Source organism: Chrysemys picta, chromosome 4 (assembly GCF_011386835.1).
Source record: "Chrysemys picta bellii isolate R12L10 chromosome 4, ASM1138683v2, whole genome shotgun sequence".
NCBI classification, from domain to species: Eukaryota; Metazoa; Chordata; order Testudines; family Emydidae; genus Chrysemys; species Chrysemys picta.
In genome coordinates this window covers 8,624,561-8,643,691 of record NC_088794.1, presented here as the reverse complement: position 1 = coordinate 8,643,691, position 19,131 = coordinate 8,624,561, and the positions used below count along the sequence as shown (strand labels likewise).

Sequence of the window (19,131 nt, the reverse complement as noted above, 5' to 3'; positions counted from 1 at the left end):
GGGGCTGATTTCCAGGTTTATTTGGGGGGCTATTATCAGGGCCTATGGGACACTGACCTCCTCCTCCTTCCCTACCACTGGGGCCCCTGGGAGTTTGGCCTCTTGCACTCAACTGCCGATGGCCAGCCCTAGTCTGAGGGGAGAGGCATAGGGCTGCCTCAGGTACATCCCCCTGCTGGGAATGTTAGTGGTTTCCCTTTGTGAGCAGCACAAGAAATAACATCTGGATTCTCTTCCCCACCAAGCAGAGGCAAGGAACCTGAACAGAGCTGAGGGGCAGACTCCTGAGGAAGGACCTGGTAGCCTGGAGCCACTCAGACCTTTCCGAGGGACATCAGGGAAGAACCATTCCAAGAAATCTGAACGGGGAAGACATCACAAGAGACAGGGCAGGTCTCAAAGGCAGAGGAAAAATCTGATCAGGAAGGAGCAGGCAACCTCAAGAGGCCATCAGAGGAGATCCAGGCCATATCTAAAGCCTCCTGCAGAGGGAAAAACTGAGCCCAGAAAGAGCCTATATACCTGCCATGTGTGCAGAGAAGAATTCAAGGTGCAGAGAGAACTGATAAGCCACCACTGGATGGTTCATAAGGGACAGGAACTGTATCACTGTAGCGAGTGTGGGGAGAGCTTTAGGAGAAAGAAGGAGTTCAGAGCACATGGGAAAGTTCACAGAAAGAAGAGAGACCATCCCTGTTCTGAATGTGGGAAGATATTCAATCAGTTATCACTGCTCACTGCCCACCAGAGAATCCACACTGGAGAGAGACCCTATCACTGTGCTGAGTGCGGAAAAAGATTCTTATACTTGTCAGCTTTTACCATCCACAAGAGAATCCACTCGGGAGAGAGACCCTATGCGTGCGCTGAGTGTGGAAAGCAATTTATGGATTCGTCAACATTTCGTAATCACCAGAGAATCCACTCAGAAAAGAGACCCCATCGCTGTAACCAATGTGGGAAAGGCTTCAAACTTACATCAAATCTTACTAGGCACCAGAAAATCCACAGCGAAGAGAGACCCTTCTTGTGTCATGAGTGTGGGAAAAAGTTCTGCCTACGAGAACATCTGATCAGACATCAGAGGATCCACACTGGGGAGCAGCCCCATTGCTGTGCTGAGTGTGGGAAAAAATTCAGTCTCCTTCAAAGTCTCAGGAGACACCAGGAAACCCATAGTACAGGGAGACTCCATCGCTGTGCTGAGTGTGGGAAAATATTCCGTCATCCAGACAGTCTCTCTAAACACCAGAGAGTCCACAATGGGAAACTCCATCGCTGCACTGATTGTGGAAAAGGCTTTGTCTATATACATCATCTCACTCGCCACCAGAGAATCCACACTGGAGAGAAACCCTATTGCTGCACTGAGTGCGGGAAAAGTTTCACCCAATTGTCAGGCCTCACCAACCACCTGAGAATCCATTCAGGAGAGCGACCATATCCCTGCACTCAGTGTGGGAAGTGCTTTGCTCACTCATCATCTCTCACTGAACATCTGAAAATCCATTCAGGAGAACGACCATATTCCTGCATTGAGTGTGGGAAGCACTTTGCTCGCTCATCATCTCTTACTCAGCATCAGAGAACCCACTCAGGAGAGCGACCATATTCCTGCGCTCAGTGTGGGAAGCGCTTTGCTCGCTCATCATATCTTACTAAACACCAGAGCATCCACTCAGGATAGAGACTCCTGACCCTGGTGTTTGATGGAGGGAACCTCTTCTTTCTCTCACTTCATCCTGTTCCCAAAGTCTGTAAAAGAGGGAGAAGTTGCTCCCACTCTGAAATGTTCCCACCTCTTCACTAAGCAGACACGAGTTTAGGTGCTGGGTTTGTTAAAATAATTTGTATGGTCCTCGAGAGGTACTGAAACATTCCAAAGTGGGCATAATGGGCTGCAGGTGGGACAGAGATGACTGGAGTTAGGACTGCACTTTGGAGGCCCTGGTTTCTCCCAAGCCGTTTGCTCACTGTGGCTCCCATCCTCTCAGGCTCCACAAATGGAATTAATTGTTTTATTTCTTCTGGGATTTGGGGGTTTGGAAAAATGGGCAGAGACTGAAAAGGAGCTTTCGTCTCCTGAGTTAATGAAAGGCTTGACATCCCCTGTGTGCCTCTCATAGTACTGAATCAAAAGGAAGGTTGTTTTTTATTTGGCTTTGAGAGAAAATTATGAATCAAACTGTCTTGATAGTTGGCTTCGTGCATAATGCAGCCAGGGCCCTGTCTTCACACTCAATTGCGAGGCAAGCAATACCAGATAGGACCAGAGGTTTGGAGATCAGAGTTTCTGGGTCACACAACGATGATACAGCTAAAGTCAAGACACCCCTTCTCTGAAATAGTGAGCCAGTCAGACAGTATATCAGAGACAACATTTCTAAGGAACAGCACCAACAGGTGGTGTGGGACTGTACTTTGGTTTGATGCTGCATTTCTTGGTGGATAGACAAGTCAGATTTCCATCCCCTACTCTCTGCGAATCAGCTCTCACGTCTTCCTCAGAATAACCGTATTAAGTGAAAGATCCTTCTTCATTACAACAGGATACATTGTGGTGACAGGTGCTTTAACTTACATCTCTACCCACTGGGGCTTCTTGAGCTCCACATCCTGTTCCTGTGGGGCTCAAGAACAAACAGCATGCTATTTGGTTATGGACTACCTTCTTTATCATCTTGATGGTAGATGCAAGTGCTTGACCTCTATGGATGCTGCTGTCATGATTAGCGTGACTACATCACTTACTCATCATCTAATTCATTGTGCCATCAGAAGTCATACACCAGAAAAAAAGGCAAGGGCAGGTGTCAAGGCAGTAAAAGAACTAAAAAAATAGCCACCGTGGCTTAACAACCGTGTAAAAGAAGCAGTGAGAGATAAAAAGACTTGCTTTAAAAAGTGGAAGTCAAATCCTAATGAGGTAAATAGAAAGGAGCATAAACACTGCCAAATTAAGTGTAAAAATGTAATAAGAAAAGCCAAAGAGGAGTTTGAAGAACGGCTAGCCAAAAACTCAAAAGGTAATAACAAAATGTTTTTTAAGTACATCAGAAGCAGGAAGCCTGCTAAACAACTAATAGGGCCCCTCGATCGAGAATAAAGGAGCACTTAAAGATGATAAAGTCATTGCGGAGAAACTAAACGAATTCTTTACTTCAGTCTTCATGGCTGAGGATGTTAGGGAGATTCCCAAACCTGAGCTGGCTTTTGTAGGTGACAAATCTGAGGAACTGTCACAGATTGAAGTGTTACTAGAGGAGGTTTTGGAATTAATTGATAAACTTAACATTAACAAGTCACCGGGACCAGATGGCATTCACCCAAGAGTTCTGAAAGAACTCAAATGTGAAGTTGCGGAACTATTAACTAAGGTTTGTAACCTGTCCTTTAAATCAGCTTCTGTACCCAATGACTGGAAGATAGCTAATGTAATGCCAATATTTAAAAAGGGCTCTAGAGGTGATCCCCGCAATTTACAGACCGGTAAGTCTAACGTCGGTACCGGGCAAATTAGTCGAAACAATAGTAACGAATAAAATTGTCAGACACATAGAAGAACATAAATTGTTGGGCAAAAGTCAACATGGTTTCTGTAAAGGAAAATCATGTCTTACTAATCTATTAGAGTTCTTTGAAGGGGTCAACAAACATGTGGACAAGGGGGATCCAGTGGACATAGTGTACTTAGATTTCCAGAAAGCCTTTGACAAGGTCCCTCACCAAAGGCTCTTACGTAAATTAAGCTGTCATGGGATAAAAGGGAAGGTCCTTTCCTGGATTGAGAACTGGTTAAAAGACAGGGAACAAAGGGTAGGAATTAATGGTAAATTCTCAGAATGGAGAGGGGTAACTAGTGGTGTTCCCCAACGGTCAGTCCTAGGACCAATCCTATTCAACTTATTCATAAATGATCTGGAGAAAGGGGTAAGAAGTGAGGTGGCAAAGTTTGCAGATGATACTAAACTGCTCAGGATAGTTAAGACCAAAGCAGACTGTGAAGAACTTCAAAAAGATCTCACAAAACTAAGTGATTGGGCAACAAAATGGCAAATGAAATGTAATGTGGATAAATGTAAAGTAATGCACATTGGAAAAAATAACCCCAGCTATACATACAATATGATGGGGGCTAATTTAGCTACAACAAATCAGGAAAAAGATCTTGGAGTCATTGTGGATAGTTCTCTGAAGATGTCCACGCCGTCTGCAGAGGTGGTCAAAAAAGCAAACAGGATGTTAGGAATCATTAAAAAGGGGATAGAGAATAAGAAGGAGAATATATTATTGCCCTTATATAAATCGATGATACGCCCACATCTTGAATACTGTGTACAGATGTATATCTTTTTTGAGATGAGACCACTGGTTCAGAGAAGGGCAACTAAAATGATTAGGGGGTTTGGAACGGGTCCCATATGAGGAGAGATTAAGGAGGCTAGGACTTTTCAGCTTGGAAAAGAGGAGACAAAGGGAGGATATGATAGAGGTATATAAAATCATGAGTGATGTGGAGAAAGTAGATAAGGAAAAGTTATTTACTTATTCCCATAATACAAGAACTAGGGGTCACCAAATGAAATTAATAGGCAGCAGGTTTAAAACAAATAAAAGGAAGTTCTTCTTCACACAGTGCACAGTCAACTTGTGGAACTCCTTAACTGAGGAGGTTGTGAAGGCTAGGACTATAACAGCATTTAAAAGAGAACTGGATAAATTAATGGAGGTTAAGTCCATTAATGGCTATTAGCTAGGATGGGTAAGGAATGGTGTCCCTAGACTGTTTGTCAGAGGGTGGAGATGGATGGCAGGAGAGAGATCACTTGATCATTACCTGTTAGGTTCACCCCCTCTGGGGCACCTGGCATTGGCCACTGTCGGTAGACAGGATACTGGGCTAGATGGACCTTTGATCTGACCCAGTACGGCCGTTCTTATGTTCAGGCTGATTCCCTACTCGGGCACTTCGAGTGCAGAAGGTGCGGGCCCACAAGGATTAAAAAAATTAATACTGGCCACTCCAGGCTTGTATTAAACTCCCAAGGTTACAGCTTCTCTCTGACCTTGGATGGGTAGATGCTGCCACTGCCCAAATGCAAACCCCTGGGAACCCAGGAAAGCGCAGTTAGGAATTCCTTTCCTGGGGTACCCTCAAGCCCTTACACACACACACGCACACGCATAAACCTTTTAGGACACCAAAAATCCAATCCTGTTCTTAAAAAAAGGTAAATTTTATTAAAAACAAAAAGAAAGAACATACATCTGAAACTTAGGCTTTTGCTAGATTTTAAAAAAGCAATTCCAAAAATTAAGCACTCAAAATAGCTTTTTGGGGGGTTCAGCTTAAAGTTTAGAAGCAAACAAAAGCATCTGCGGTTAGCATAGAGGAGTCCACTAGCCATAAGAAAAACAGAAATAAACCTAATTGTGTCTTTCTAAACATTCCTGATTCGCTTACACAGGGGGGGAGGGATAGCTCAGTGGTTTGAGCATTGGCCTGCTAAACCCAGGGGTTGTGAGTTCAATCCTTGAGGGGGCCACTTAGGGATCTGGGGCAAAATCAGTACTTGGTCCTGCTAGTGAAGGCAGGGGGCTGGACTTGATGACCTTTCAAGGTCCCTTCCAGTTCTAAGAGATGGGATATCTCCATTAATTTAATTTTTTAATTATTTATTTTTATTTGGGGGTTCCAAATAAGTAGTTCTAAGTATGATCTGATGATCATACCTGGCTTAAAGCTTCTCATAGCATAACTGATCCCTGTTCCCCTCTTTCCCAGAGAACAACAACAAAGACAAAGGGGAAGTTTTTTCCCTATTTTAAAAAGTTCTAGCCTTCCCACTGGTTCTTTTGGTCAGTTTGATCTGTGGATGTTGCTGGGACTGGTTTCTCTCCCTCTCTTTTACCTGGGGGACTTTGTTAACCCTTTACAGGTAAAGCAAGCAGAGAACAGCCACCAAGAGGGACTTTATAGCTAACTGGCTGGCTGGGTGTCCATCAAAGAGAGCTACTCCGCAACCCCTTCATTTATCACAGCAAGGATGAGAGATGTCAGTTGCTTCCTGTTAAAATGCCTTTTTAAAAAAAAATAATAATTCAAATCTGTGTCCCTGGACAAGTAAATGGCACTTTAATACCACCCAGGGCTTGTCTACACTAGAATTTATCACTTACCAGAACACTAATCTACATCCCTGAGAGATGTAAAATATACCAACCTAAGCGCTGGTGTAGACCGAGCGATGTTGGCGGGAGAGCTTTCGCTTCTCATAGAGGTTGAGGTGTTACGCTGACAGGCGAGCTCTCTCCCATGGCTTAGACTAGAGCATCTTGAATGTTAGCTTGGTGTCTTGAACATTAGCGGGAGCTGTAGCACCTCTAGTATAGATTACGCCTAACACTGAGATGTACCTGGAGCTCAGCCTTGACACCAAGTGGCAAGGAGTGCAGGAAAATCTGTGGGCAACTTTGCTCCACTTTGCCGGCTGGCACTCAGGTTTGCTGCTTGTTGTCAGTGTTTTCTATAAACAACTTGTGGAGTTGCAGTCCCAGCCCAGAGCATGACATGGGTATAAAACCTCCAGCGGTCATGGGGCAGGGACAGAGATGGGATCCTGCATGGGGAACAGACAGCCAGGGAGCACTGTTTCAGGAGAGAGAATCCTAAATAGAGAGGGAGAGAAACCAGTCCCAGCAACATCCACAGATCAAACTGAGCAGCAGCACCGGGCCATTTTCTCCCCATTCCTCAAGTGGGGAAATCCGTGGCCATGCCTCTCTGTCAGAGGGTGATGATGAGATGGGACTTTCTGTCACTGTTGTGTCATCATTCCTGGAGGGAATAAAATAATACAAGAGAAATATGAGTCTGAAATGGCTGCACTGCCATGCGTGTAGGTGAAGACCTGCAATCTTCCCTGCAGTGCTGACTTTGCCATGTTCCAGTCACTCTTGGGAGATGATGTTGGGGAGAAGCAGCCATCTTGCCTTCCTTTCTGGAGCTGGCTATGCCACATGCAGTTCAGCTCAGTTGCTATCTGCTTTAAATCATTATCTGTATTCTAAAAATGGGGGTGTTAGAGCACTGAATTAGTTAAAATCTCCCAGAATACTTTGTGCTCATGCTAAGCTTTATTGTACAAATGTACTAGTAGTTAAATTGTTCTAACCTTTGCTCATAATATATGCAGAATCTGTCCGATACAAGATGTATGCTCTCTTAAGGTTTGCCAAATATGAACTGTGTGCTAGGTAGTTAGTGTACATGTATCTTTGGTCTTTATGCTACTTGTGTGCTATGGTCTACTGCCAGCTAAACTGTTGTGTGCATAATTAGATGATAAAAGGTGTGTAAGGTCTGCAGAATCTGGAATTTTCTGTCTTCTAAATGAGAATGCAGGGGGTCTCCTGTATACATCGGGGTTGCATTCTTGAAAAGGGCGATGGATACCGAAATGACATGTATGGATTCTGAAATTCAGCTGGAGATGATTCTTGCAGAAGAGAATGAACTATAAGAAGGAAGAAGAGGTGCCCCAAAATGTTCCTCCCTCTCTCTCTGCTCATGGCATCAATAACATCTGAAAGACAAGGAAAGTAACTGCACTTGGGGAGGGTCCCTAGCTGAAAGGATTCCCGTCAATAAAACTAATACAGCATGCGGTGAGAGAGACTTTTGCTTTGAATCCATTTAGCTTGTAAAGTTAGTTAGTTGTGTTTTACCTATTATTTTCTTATAACTAAGGCTACGTTTTTTTCACTGAAGTTGCAAAAGTCTCAGAATCTGTGACTTCCAAAGACCTCCATGACTTCAGCCCTGGCGTCTGGGAGCTGCCGGGTCCCATTGCCTGCCATAGCAGCAGGGATGTGCGGTACACCCACCGCCTGAGTCAGTGGGCCCCCAAGCTCTCTGCCACCATGGGCAGCGGGGTATCCCGCAGTTTGTAGCCACTGCCGTGGTGGTGGGGTACCCTGCAGCTCCTGACCCACCTTGGGGGGCATGCGGACCCACGCAGCTCCCCACTGCAGCGATGGCAGGGGGATTCCCTGCTCTCCACTGCTGGGGAGGGGGCAGGGGGACCCTGCAGCTTCCCTCCACTGCTGGTGGCAGGAGGACCGTGGAGTTCTGAACCCCCACCAGTGGTGGGGGCCCCAGAGCTCCAAGCCACTCCACAGCTGCCCTGTCCCTTCCTATTTTATCATGGATATTTTTATAAAAGTCAGGGATGAGTCACGGGGCTCTGAATTTTTCTTTATTCCCCATGAACAATCCCTCATTACTTGTAAATCACTTAAATTCTCTGTAGTTTTAACTTGTACTTAACTTGTAATATTGTTTCATCTAAGCCAGTGGGTTTGGATTGAAGGGTTTGAGACTCTCCATATCAGATAACAGGATTCATGCCTATCATTTTCTATTAATAAACTTTATATGAACTTGTATTGTCCAGAAGATCAGTTGGCAAGAGCAAATGAACAAATGCCCAGTTTACCAAAAAAGTCCGGTGCACCCCCCTAGCGGGGTGTGGAGGAACGTGTGTGTGGGGGGTGGCAACACGAGGTGTCAGGCAGCAGAGCTTGGGGGGGGTCAGCCCCAGGTAGAATGGAGCTGGGGGGGGGGGCTTAGGGGCCAGACCCTGGCAGCAGTGTGGGGATGGTGTCAGCCCCAGCTCCTGGCAGTGGTGCGGGGTGCTGGGGCGAGGGAGGAGCAGCCCCTGTCCTGGCAGCAGCATGCGGAGCTCAGGGAATGGGGGGGTCAGACCCTGACTGTGGAGTGGGGAGCTGTGGGGGAGGGGTCAGTCCCAGTGGCAGATTTAGAGTTAGTGGGGCCCTGTGCTCAGCTTCATTTTTGGGGCCCCTCCTTGGGACCCAACCAAGAAAAAGACCATTCTCTCTTATCCCCCCCAACCTGTTTTTCATTCTTTTTTTCTTCATCCTCCTCTAAGTAATAGCAAGTAAATGAAAGTAAAGTGAGGTACCTTGATTGTTCTTGTAGTCTAACTTATTTTTCCACAGACCACTTGAAAATCGCTGGGGGTCTCGGCGGACCACTTAACGGTTTGTACCATTAGCCAAATATTGTTTGTACCATTAGCTAACTATTGTAAAGTGCTTCTTAAAGTGTAACTGTTGTCCATATAAACTATGTAAAAACATTACATCTGGATTTGCCACAATTTGGTTGACAATTGCTTTTGGTTGATTTTTTTTTCATACATGTGGTATGACTACTGTGCAATAGATACAGAATAGAAACTGGGATATGATATTTAGCAGCGTGTAGCCCAGACACGGAGTTTCACCTCTGGAAATTTTCTTGTCTCACCTTAATGGCACAAGTTACAAAGCCCCCAAGAGTATTTTATTACTTACGGCAACTCACATCCCAGTTCCAGATTTGAATAATTATTAAATAACCTATTAATTTACTAATAGTGTTCTGAATCTCAATCCATATTGATTCTGGTAAAATGTTTGAAAAGGCGTCTCTCACCCTGGTGAATTACTAAGAAATGTTCTGTGAACGGGGGGGCTGGAACTCAGGACGCTGGGGGGCAGGAGCGGCAGCACCCCTGGTTTGAAGTGGTTTCCATCCTACACAGGGTGTCCAGCCCCCACTATAACATAGTTCCAATACCCGCCCTTGCAGCAGGGAGGGGAGGGACCGGGAGCCACCAACAAACAGGGAACCGACTTCACCTCGTCTCCCCTAGTGGCTCCCTCTGCAACTCGCTTCCCCGCCCGAGCTGCTTAAGGGTTAAAGCCACAGAGCTCCGAGTCCTCCACAGCCTAGACACGCCCAGTAATTGCTGCGGGGGGGCGGGCAGGGGCCGAGCCCGGCCCGAGCTGCGCGTGCGGAGCGAGCCCCCTCTGCAGGCTGCAGCCCCAGCGCCCGGCGCGGTGAGCGGGGCCCGGGGAGGGAAATCGCCGCCTGGGGAGGGAGCTGCTGGGACCGGAGAGACCCCCCCGGGGGCCGGTTTGTGCAGCGGTCGGAGCCCGGCAGGGTCCGCGCCCCAGCCCGCGACAGCCCGACCGACCCTCCTGCTCGCTGCTGGGGGCGGGCGGGCCCCTTCCCCGGGGCGGTGCTCCGGGGGCTGCCGGGTTCTTCCCCCTTCCCGCAGAGCAGGCACCGGCCGGGGCTGGAGGCGGGGCTGGGGGGCAGGTCCTGGCTGACAGGTCCTCTGGCCTGTGCTGCTGGGGCTGTGAGCAGCCTGCTCGGGAGAGCGGGGTCGGGGCCAGGCTGGGGCCGCTGCACACACTGGCAATGGGAGGCGCTGGGGGAGGCTGAACGGAGTCCCTGGGGACCGCGGGGGAGGGAGGTTCCTTGTCTGACTGCCCCATCGGGCAGCGTGTTGGGGATTCAACCGGAGCCCTCCGGAGCTGAAAGCCTGGGCTGCTACTGCTGGAGCCACAGCTCTCTGGCTGGGGCTCCCAGGGGTGCCCGGACAAGCGGCGGCCGAAATGCAGCGTCATCAAGGGGCGTCGCCGCCGAAATGCGTTTGATTTTCGGCGGCGACGCCTCTTGATGATGGGATTTTTTGGCGGCTGCTTGTCCGGTGCCCGCCACGCGGCAAAGGTCGGGGACACTGGTCTAAAGGGCAACTCAAGAACTGCAGCCGGGCTGTGCCAGCTGCCACCGGCTCCTGGAACTCAGCCCAGGGGCAGTTGAATTGCGGTGCAGACATTTGGGCTCCTGCTGGAGCCTGGCTCGAGGACCCTGCTCTGTAGCTCAAGAACGAATACATTTGTTCCAGTAACAGAGATTGCCGCCCCCACCTTGTCTCTGTAATATCCAGGGAACAAAACAGCTACAATAGTGTAACCCTGGTGCCCGCCCAATAAAGAGGGCAAGCCCAGGGAGGGAGCGACTGGGGAGTGAGCCAACCCTGTACTCACCCCACAATGTGCCCCACTCTCACCCTGGAATAGTGGCTCCAGCAGGGTCCAGTGAGGCTGGCTGGGCATGGCTTCATGGCTTGAGGGGCTGCAGTGCTACTCAGGTTTGGTCTGCCCAGCCCTCCAGCATGGTGACAGAGGGTCAGGTGTGCCGGCTAAATGTAAGTGGGGCTGTGACCTGGTGCTCCAGGTTGCTGTGACACTCACTGAAGTTTGGCCTGCCTGTCCCATCATGACAGAGGGTCAGGAGGAGGTGCAACTCTTTGTGCCAGTATACAACACCCACAGCAGGGGGCCCAGCTGCCGGAGCCACCCCTGTGGGCTGAGTCACAGACACACACAACACTGTCCATTACCTTTTTTACAGTGTGACAAACTTGCACCAATAGTCATGGTACAAACTTTCAAACCTCCCAGTGCCCTCCCAGATGCATAGACTACTGTACATCTGCATCACCTGCAACAGCTATTCCTCTACCAGTGTGTAAACTTTGCCATGCTGAGTTGGGTTGTTTGTCCTTTCAGATGTCGGTGACGTTTGAGGATGTGGCCATGTATTTCTCCCCAGCGGAGTGGGCACTGCTGGGCGAGGAGCAAAGGCAACTTTACAAACACGTCATGTGGGAAAATTACCAGACTCTGGTCTCATTAGGTGAGGAGCTGCGTCTGTGAGATCAGGGTCCCAGTGCACTGGGTGCTGCACAGAGACACAGTAACTGAGATGGCGCATTGGTATGAGTGGTTGGGTGGAAAGGTATCTATGGGGTTTGAAGGAGGGGCGCATAGGTCTGGATCGATAGAGACATGTTTAATTGAGCAGAGCAACCAGTTCATGGGGAGACCAGGTGAGTGAGGTAATATCTTTTACTGGTCCAACTTCTGTTGGTGAGACAGACAAGCTTTTGAGCCACTCAGAGCTCTTCTTCAGGTCTGGGAAAGGAAAGCTTCTCTCTCTCTCACCAACAGAAGTTGGTCCAGTAAAAGATATTACCTCACTCACCTGGTCTCTAATATCCTGGGACTGATACGTCTACAACTACACTTCATATCTTCAAGAGGAGATCCTTCCACCCATAGTCGCTACTGCTCCACAGCTTAATGCAAGAGAATCCTGGCTCTTGTAGTTCCCCAGACAGAGCACATGAGCAGAAAAGTGCCGTGTGTTCTGCAGGTCTACAGGATGAAAGGCCAGCTAACACCACAGTTAAGGAGAGAGACAGACTGGGTTCATCTATGCTGGTATAAAAGACCCACGGCACGGCCGTGGTTTGCCTGGGTCAATTGACTCAGGACATGGAACTCCGGCTGGGGGGCTAAAAATAGCAGTGTATATGTTCATGCTGGGGTTGAAGCCTGGGCTCTGGGACCCTCCCTCCGAATAGCAACTCAGCAATTTTGCAGTCCTGCAGCCCAAGCCCAAGTCATCTGACCCAGGCCAACTACAGGTGTTTAATTCCTATGTAAACATAGCCACAGGAGGGAGAGGGGTTCTGGGCCATAGTAGAGTAAGACTCTATTCTCCTAGGACAAGAAGAAATATCCAGCTTTTGCAACGTGTGTTCCCCCCAATCCCTTTAGACACCGCAGTCCTCTCCATCTGCCATTTCCACAGGTGCCAGGTTTTTTGCAACTCAATATCCCGCCACTGTCAGTTAGTGGCAGGATATTGAGTTGCAAACAACCTGGCACCTGTGGAAATGGCAGACCATAAGCCGCAGTTCATGTTTCCATGGAAAACAATTGCCTATTAGCCTTCACAATTAGTTTATAGCCTAATTGGCACAAACATTGCATATGGATCTGCGCAATGTGCAGCAGATCTTTCGCTACAAGTTCTTAGGGGTGATGCTTTTCTCTAAGCAGGAATCCAGACCCCCAAGCCAGTGGTGATCTCCAGCATAGAGCGAGGGGAAGATCTGTGTGTCCAGGGTCTCACAGAAGATGGAGACATCCTAAGAGGCACCCACCCAGGTGAGGAAGGAGTTAAAATGATGTGGAGGGATTCAACCAGTAGCTTGAAGGCAGCTGGAATCCTGATACATTTTTACCAAAGTGACAATACATCCTGGAATGTTAGTCTTTTAGTCTAATGGTATTAGGCTTTTTTAGAACAGTATCGCACTGTCGGCTCTCATTCTATTCATGATCCATTGTAACCACCATATTCTTTTCTGCTGCACTGCTGCCAAGACAGTTATTCCCTATTTTCTATTGTGCATTTCATTTTTCCTTCCTAGATGAACTACTTGTGTTTCTTGAATTTCCCCTTGTTGATTTCACACCAATTCTCCAGTTTCTCAAGATCATTCAGAATTCTAATCCTGTCCACCAAAGTGTTTGTAATCCTACGCTGTCTGTCTGAATCAATGGCTGAGCAGCACTTGGGAATCTCCCTTCCAAGTTCAGGCCCAGTTTTGTAGGGACCCAACATGGTTCCATCGCTTTTTGGGGCTCTGAACTGACATTAATAAGGGATTTCCTTATTACTCTCCAGGACTGGTTGGGAGACAACATCATGTTGTGGGACTGAGGAGACCTGGATTCTATTCTTCATTCTGCCACTGAGCTGCTGGCAGATCTTGGACAATATTGTATTAATTCATATAGACTACATGGCCCCAGAGAGACAAAGGTGTTAACATGACACTGTTATGGCCAGCATTAAAGAGTGTTAAATAAGGTTGGGGGTTTGGAATACAGAGACAGAATCCTACGTAGTACCATGGAAAACACCAGTGGGAGCCGGAGAGCTCATTTCACGAATTGTCCTTCAGCGGCAAACTCTCCCCTCACAGAGCATTACAGTAGGGATTGAAGCCCAAACATGAGAAGTGCTACAGCTCCTCACCCTGACATCCCCCTAGAAACTCCATCTCTCCCCTTACGCAGATTCCCTCAGTCTCTCCCCCTCCCCCATTTTCCATAGAACATGGAGCTGTTGGGATCCATCACACTGTGAGTGTTAAATAAAATAAAATAAATATATGGAGATATACCTATCTCATAGAACTGGAAGGGACCCCGAAGGGTCATTGAGTCGAGCCCCCTGCCTTCACTAGCAGGACCAAGTACTGATTTTGCCCCAGATCCCTAAGTGGCCCCCTCAAGGATTGAATTCACAACCCTAGGTTTAGCAGGCCAAACCACTGAGCTATCTCTTTCCCCCCCATCCGTGTGTGTCCTCGGGAGAGTGATGTCAGTGCTGATGTGTGGTGATGCTGTTCTCCCCATTGAGATGGGCCTCAGAGTAGGGAGAGAATCGTGGGTGCTGATTCTCATGTTCATTGACTTTGGTGACTATTATCAGGGCCTATGGGACACTGACCTTCTCCTCCTTCCCCAGTGCTGGGACCCCTGGGAGTTTGGCCTCTTGCACTCAAGTGACCATGGTCAGCCCTCTTCTAAGGGGAGGGGTGTGGAGCGTTCTCAGGCACATCCCCCTGCTGGGAATGTTAGTGTTTTCCCTTTGTGAGCAGCACAAGAAATAACATCTGTACTCTCTTCCCCACCAAGCAGGGGCGAGGAACCTGAGCAGGACTGAGGGGCAGACTCCTGAGGAAGGGTATGGCAACCTGGAGCCACTCGGGCCTTTCCCAGGGACATCAGGGAAGAACCACTCCCAGAAAACTGAATGGAGAAGACACCACAAGAGACAGGGCAGGGCACAAAGGCAGAGGAAAAATCTGACCAGGAAGGAGTCAGTAACCTCAAGAGGCCATCAGAGGATATCCAGGCAATATCTAAAGCCTCCTGCAGAGGGAAAAGCTGAGCCCAGAAAGATCCTATATACCTGCCGTGTGTGCAGAGAAGAATTCAAGGTGCAGAGAGACCTGATGAGCCACCACTGGATGGTTCATAGGAGACAGGAACTGTATCACTGTAGCGAGTGTGGGAAGAGCTTTAGGAAGAAGAAGGAGTTCAGGGCACATGGGAAAGCTCACAGAAAGAAGAGAGTCCATTCCTGTTCTGTGTGTGGGAAGATATTCAACCGGTTATCATCGCTCACTACCCACCGGAGAATACATACGGGAGAGAGACCCTATTGCTGTGCTGAGTGCGGAAAAAGATTCTTCCATATAATAGGTCTTACCGTCCACAGGAGAATCCACTCAGGAGAGAGACCCTATGCCTGTGCTGAGTGTGGAAAGCAATTTATGGATTCGTCAACATTTCGTAAGCACCAGAGTAGTCACTCAGAAAAGAGACCCCATCGCTGTAACCAATGTGGGAAAAGCTTCAAAGTTACATCAAATCTTACTAGACACCAGAAAATCCACAGCGACGAGAGACCCTTCTTGTGTCATGAGTGTGGGAAAAAGTTCTTCCTACGAGAACATCTCATTAGACATCAGAAGATCCACACTGGGGAGCAGCCCCATTCCTGTGCTGAGTGTGGGAAAAAATTCAGTCTCCTTCAAAGTCTCAGGAGACACCAGGAAACCCATACTCCGAGGAGACTCCATTGCTGTGCTGACTGTGGGAAAAAATTCCTTCATCCCGGAAGTCTCTCTAGACACAAGAGAGTCCACACTGGGAAACTCCATCGCTGCACTGACTGCGGAAAAGGCTTTGTCTATATACATCATCTCAAGAGCCACCAGAGAATCCACACTGGAGAGAAACCCTATTGCTGCACTGAGTGCGGGAAAAGTTTCACCCATATGTCAGGCCTCACCAACCACCTGAGAATCCATTCAGGAGAGCGACCTTATCCCTGCACTCAGTGTGGGAAGTGCTTTGCTCACTCATCATCTCTCACCAACCACCTGAGAATCCATTCAGGAGAGCGACCCTATCCCTGCACTCAGTGTGGGAAGTGCTTTGCTCACTCATCATCTCTCACTGAACATCTGAAAATCCATTCAGGAGAGCGACCATATTCCTGCATTCAGTGTGGGAAGCACTTTGCTCGCTCATCAACTCTTACTAAGCATCAGAGAACCCATTCAGAATAGAGACTCCTGACTCTTGTGTTCGATGGAGGGAACCTCTTCAACCTTTCACTTCACCCTGTTCCCAAAGTCTGTAAAAGAGGGAGAACTTGCTCTCACTCTGAAATGTTCCCACCTCTTCACTAAACAGACACGAGTTTAGGTGCTGGGTTTGTTAAAATAATTTGTGTGGTCCTTGAGATGGGAGCATTTAACCTTAGAGGTACTGAAACAGTCTATTATGGGCATTATGGGCTGCAGGTTGGACAGGGATGACTGGAGCCAAGACTATACTTTAGAGGCCCTGGTTTCTCCCAGGCCGTTTGCTCACTGCAACTCCGATCCTCTCAAGCTCTACAAATGGAATTAATTCTTTTATTTTCTCTGGGATTTTTCTGTTTGGAAAAAGGAATAATGGGTAAAGATTCTGGCAGAGACTGAAAAGTAGCTTTTGTCTTCTGAGTTAATGAAAGGTTGTGACACCCCTGTTTCTTTCTCATAGTACTGAATCAAAAGGAAGGTTGTTTTGATTTGGCTTTGAGAGAAAATTATGAAGCAAACTGTCCTGATGGTTGGCTTCATGCATAATGCAGCCAAGGCCCTGTCTTCACACCTAATTGCCAGGCAAGCAATACCAGCTAGGACCGGAAGATTGGAGACTGGAGTTTCCAGATCAACAAACAGAACATGCCGTTTGGTTATGGGCTGCCTTCTTTATCATCTTGATGGTACATGCAAATGCTTGACATCTATGGATGCTGCTGTCATGATTAGCGTGACTACATCACTTACCCATCATCTAATTCATTGTGCTATCAGAAGTCATACACCAGAAAAAAGGCAAGGGCAGGGATGAGAGATGTCAGTTACTTCCTGTTATAATGGCTTTATTTTTTTTTAATCAAATTTGTGTTCCTGGATGAGTTAGTGGCACTTTAATGCCACCTAGGGCTTGTCTACATAGAACTTATCACTTACCAGAACACTCATCCACATCCCTGCACGATGTAAAATATACCATCCTAAGCACTGGTGTAAACTTAGCTATGTTGATGGGAGAGCTTCCCTGCCAACATAGCTACCGCCTCTCATAGAGATGGAGATGTTATGCTGACAGACAAGCTCTCTCCCATTGGGTTAGACTGGAGCATCTTGTATGCTAGCTTGGTGTCTTGAACATTATCAGGAGCTGTAGCACATCTAGTGTACATTAGCCCTAATACTTAGGCTGCTGGATCGGCAGGCAGCAATCAATCCAGCAGGGTCAACACCGGTACTCCACCAGTACGAGGAGCACAAGCGCAGGTGACGGGAGATCATCAGCTGTAGACTTACCGCAGTGCCTTCACTTTGGTAAGTAGGTCTAAGTACATCGACTTCAGGTACACTATTCACGTAGTTGAAGTTGCGGTATCTTAGATGGACCCTGCGTGGTAGTTTAGACAAACCCTGACATGTAGCCGGATCTCAGCCTTGACACCAAGTGGCAAGGAGTGCAGGAAAATCTCTCTGGGCAACTTTGTTCTGCTGTGCCGGTTGGGACTCAGGTTTGCTGCTTGTTGTAGGTGTTTTCTGTAAACCACTTGTAGAGTTGCTGTCCCAGCCCAGAGTGTGACATGGGCATAAAACATCCAGAGGTCATGGAGCAGGGACAGAGATGGGATCCTGCATGGGAACAGGCAGCCCAATGAACACTGTTTCAGGAGAGACACTCCGAAATAAAGAGGGAGAGAAACTAGTTCCAGCAACATCCACAGATCAAACTGAGCAGCATTGTCTCCCAATTGTTTCCCCATTCCTCAAGATGGGGTAATCTGTGGCCATTCTTCTCTGTCAGAGGGCAATGATGAGATGAGACTTTCTGTCAATGTTGTCTCATCGTTCCTGGAGGGAATGAAATAATACAAGAGAAATATGAGTCTGAAATGTCTGCACTGTCGTGTGTAAGTGAAGACTTGTAATCTTCCCTGCAGTGCTGACTTTGTTACATTCCAGTCACTCTTGGGAGATGATGTTGGGGAGAAGCAGCCATCTTGCCTTTCTTTCTGGAGTTGGTTATGCCAGTTGGTGTTCAGCTGAGTTGTAATCGGCTTTAAACTATTCTTTCTACTCAAGAAATGGGGGTGTTAGGACTCTAAACTAGTTAAAATCATCCAGAATACTCAGTGCTCATGCTAAGATTTTTTGTACAAATTTACTAATAGTTCAGTTGTTCTAACCTTTGTTCATTGTATATGTGGAATCTGTCAGACGCAAGATGTATGCTCTGTTAAGGTTTGCCAAATATGAACTGTGTGCTAGGTACAGTTGGTGCAAATATTTCTGTGGTTTTATGCTACCTGTGTGCTATGGTCTACTGCCAGCTAAACTGTTGTGTGCATAATTAGATAAGAAAAGGTGTGTAAGGTCTGCGGAATCTGGAATTTTCTGTCTTCTAAATGAGGAGAATACAAATGTGAGCAAAAATGAGCTCACAGTTTGGAACAGAGTGAAGATGTATCTGCTGAAAAATATTTCCCCAGAGTGGGTACATACTAACCTTTCTGTATTACTGTGACAGTCTGTACCTCTTTGTTCATATCAGGTTAATGATCAATTTTGTACAACGTATGTTTTTTAAAGTATCATTTGAAAACTGATAATGTGCTGAACATTATTGTCCTGTTTCAATATGGGAGGCAACGTTCTCTATAAAGTATACTGTATGATAGGAACCTGATGTGCAGTCACAGGTTGCTCTGCTCCTGGTGCTTCATCTGGGATGCCCCTCCACCGAGATGGGGTAGGGCTGCCTGGCCATAAGTGTGAAGATGGGCAAGGAAAGGAAATGGGGGTGATCTCATAAATCCCTGTGAAGTGTGATCAGCCCCATAGGATGCAGGGGGGCAGTGACCTCTCAGGGGCTGAGGCTGGGGCAGCCTGTTGTGGCCCCTCAGGAAACATTCACTGGGAACCTTAGAAATTCAGGAACTGTTTGATCCTCCTGAGCCTATTTTCCCCTCTCACCCCCTGCAGCTGCTGCTCCCAGGAGTTAATGCTGCAGTGATGGACAAAGGGCATCTGGGGTTTGGATTGTGGGATGGAGCCAAAACAGGCCCAGATGGTTCTTCTGTGGGCAATTCACCCTCCACTTTCAAACTGCACAACCCCGCCCCCGCCCCTAATTAGCAACTGCCACTCTGGGCTGGGGAAGGACCGTTCTCACCCGCGCAGCGGGGAGGAGAGGCGTTGGAGACTTATCCCCAGATAAAAGCTCCCAGCCGAGGGGATGAACCATTTCACTATGGGGGGGGTGGGC

The 19,131-nt window shown here is 47.7% G+C and overlaps 1 protein-coding gene across 15 annotated transcripts in view; it reads left to right on the top strand.

The window, feature by feature from the left end:
- Positions 1–18,469, top strand: part of LOC101952418 (zinc finger protein OZF-like) — a 30,894-nt gene extending 12,425 nt beyond the window's left edge. For 5 of the 15 annotated variants that reach the window (XR_010600895.1, XR_010600892.1, XR_010600896.1 and 2 more), the window contains 4 exons: positions 246–9,906; positions 11,428–11,554; positions 12,766–12,873; positions 14,419–18,469. Coding sequence is in view for 6 of the 15 variants with exons in the window: in XM_065594331.1 (XP_065450403.1) it covers positions 10,532–10,582; positions 11,428–11,554; positions 12,763–12,873; positions 14,416–15,857 (1,731 nt within the window). In the remaining 9 variants the exon portion in view is untranslated. The other 10 variants (XR_010600891.1, XR_010600890.1, XM_065594334.1 and 7 more) reach the window with 10 other exon arrangements.
- Positions 18,470–19,131: the final 662 nt, after the last annotated feature.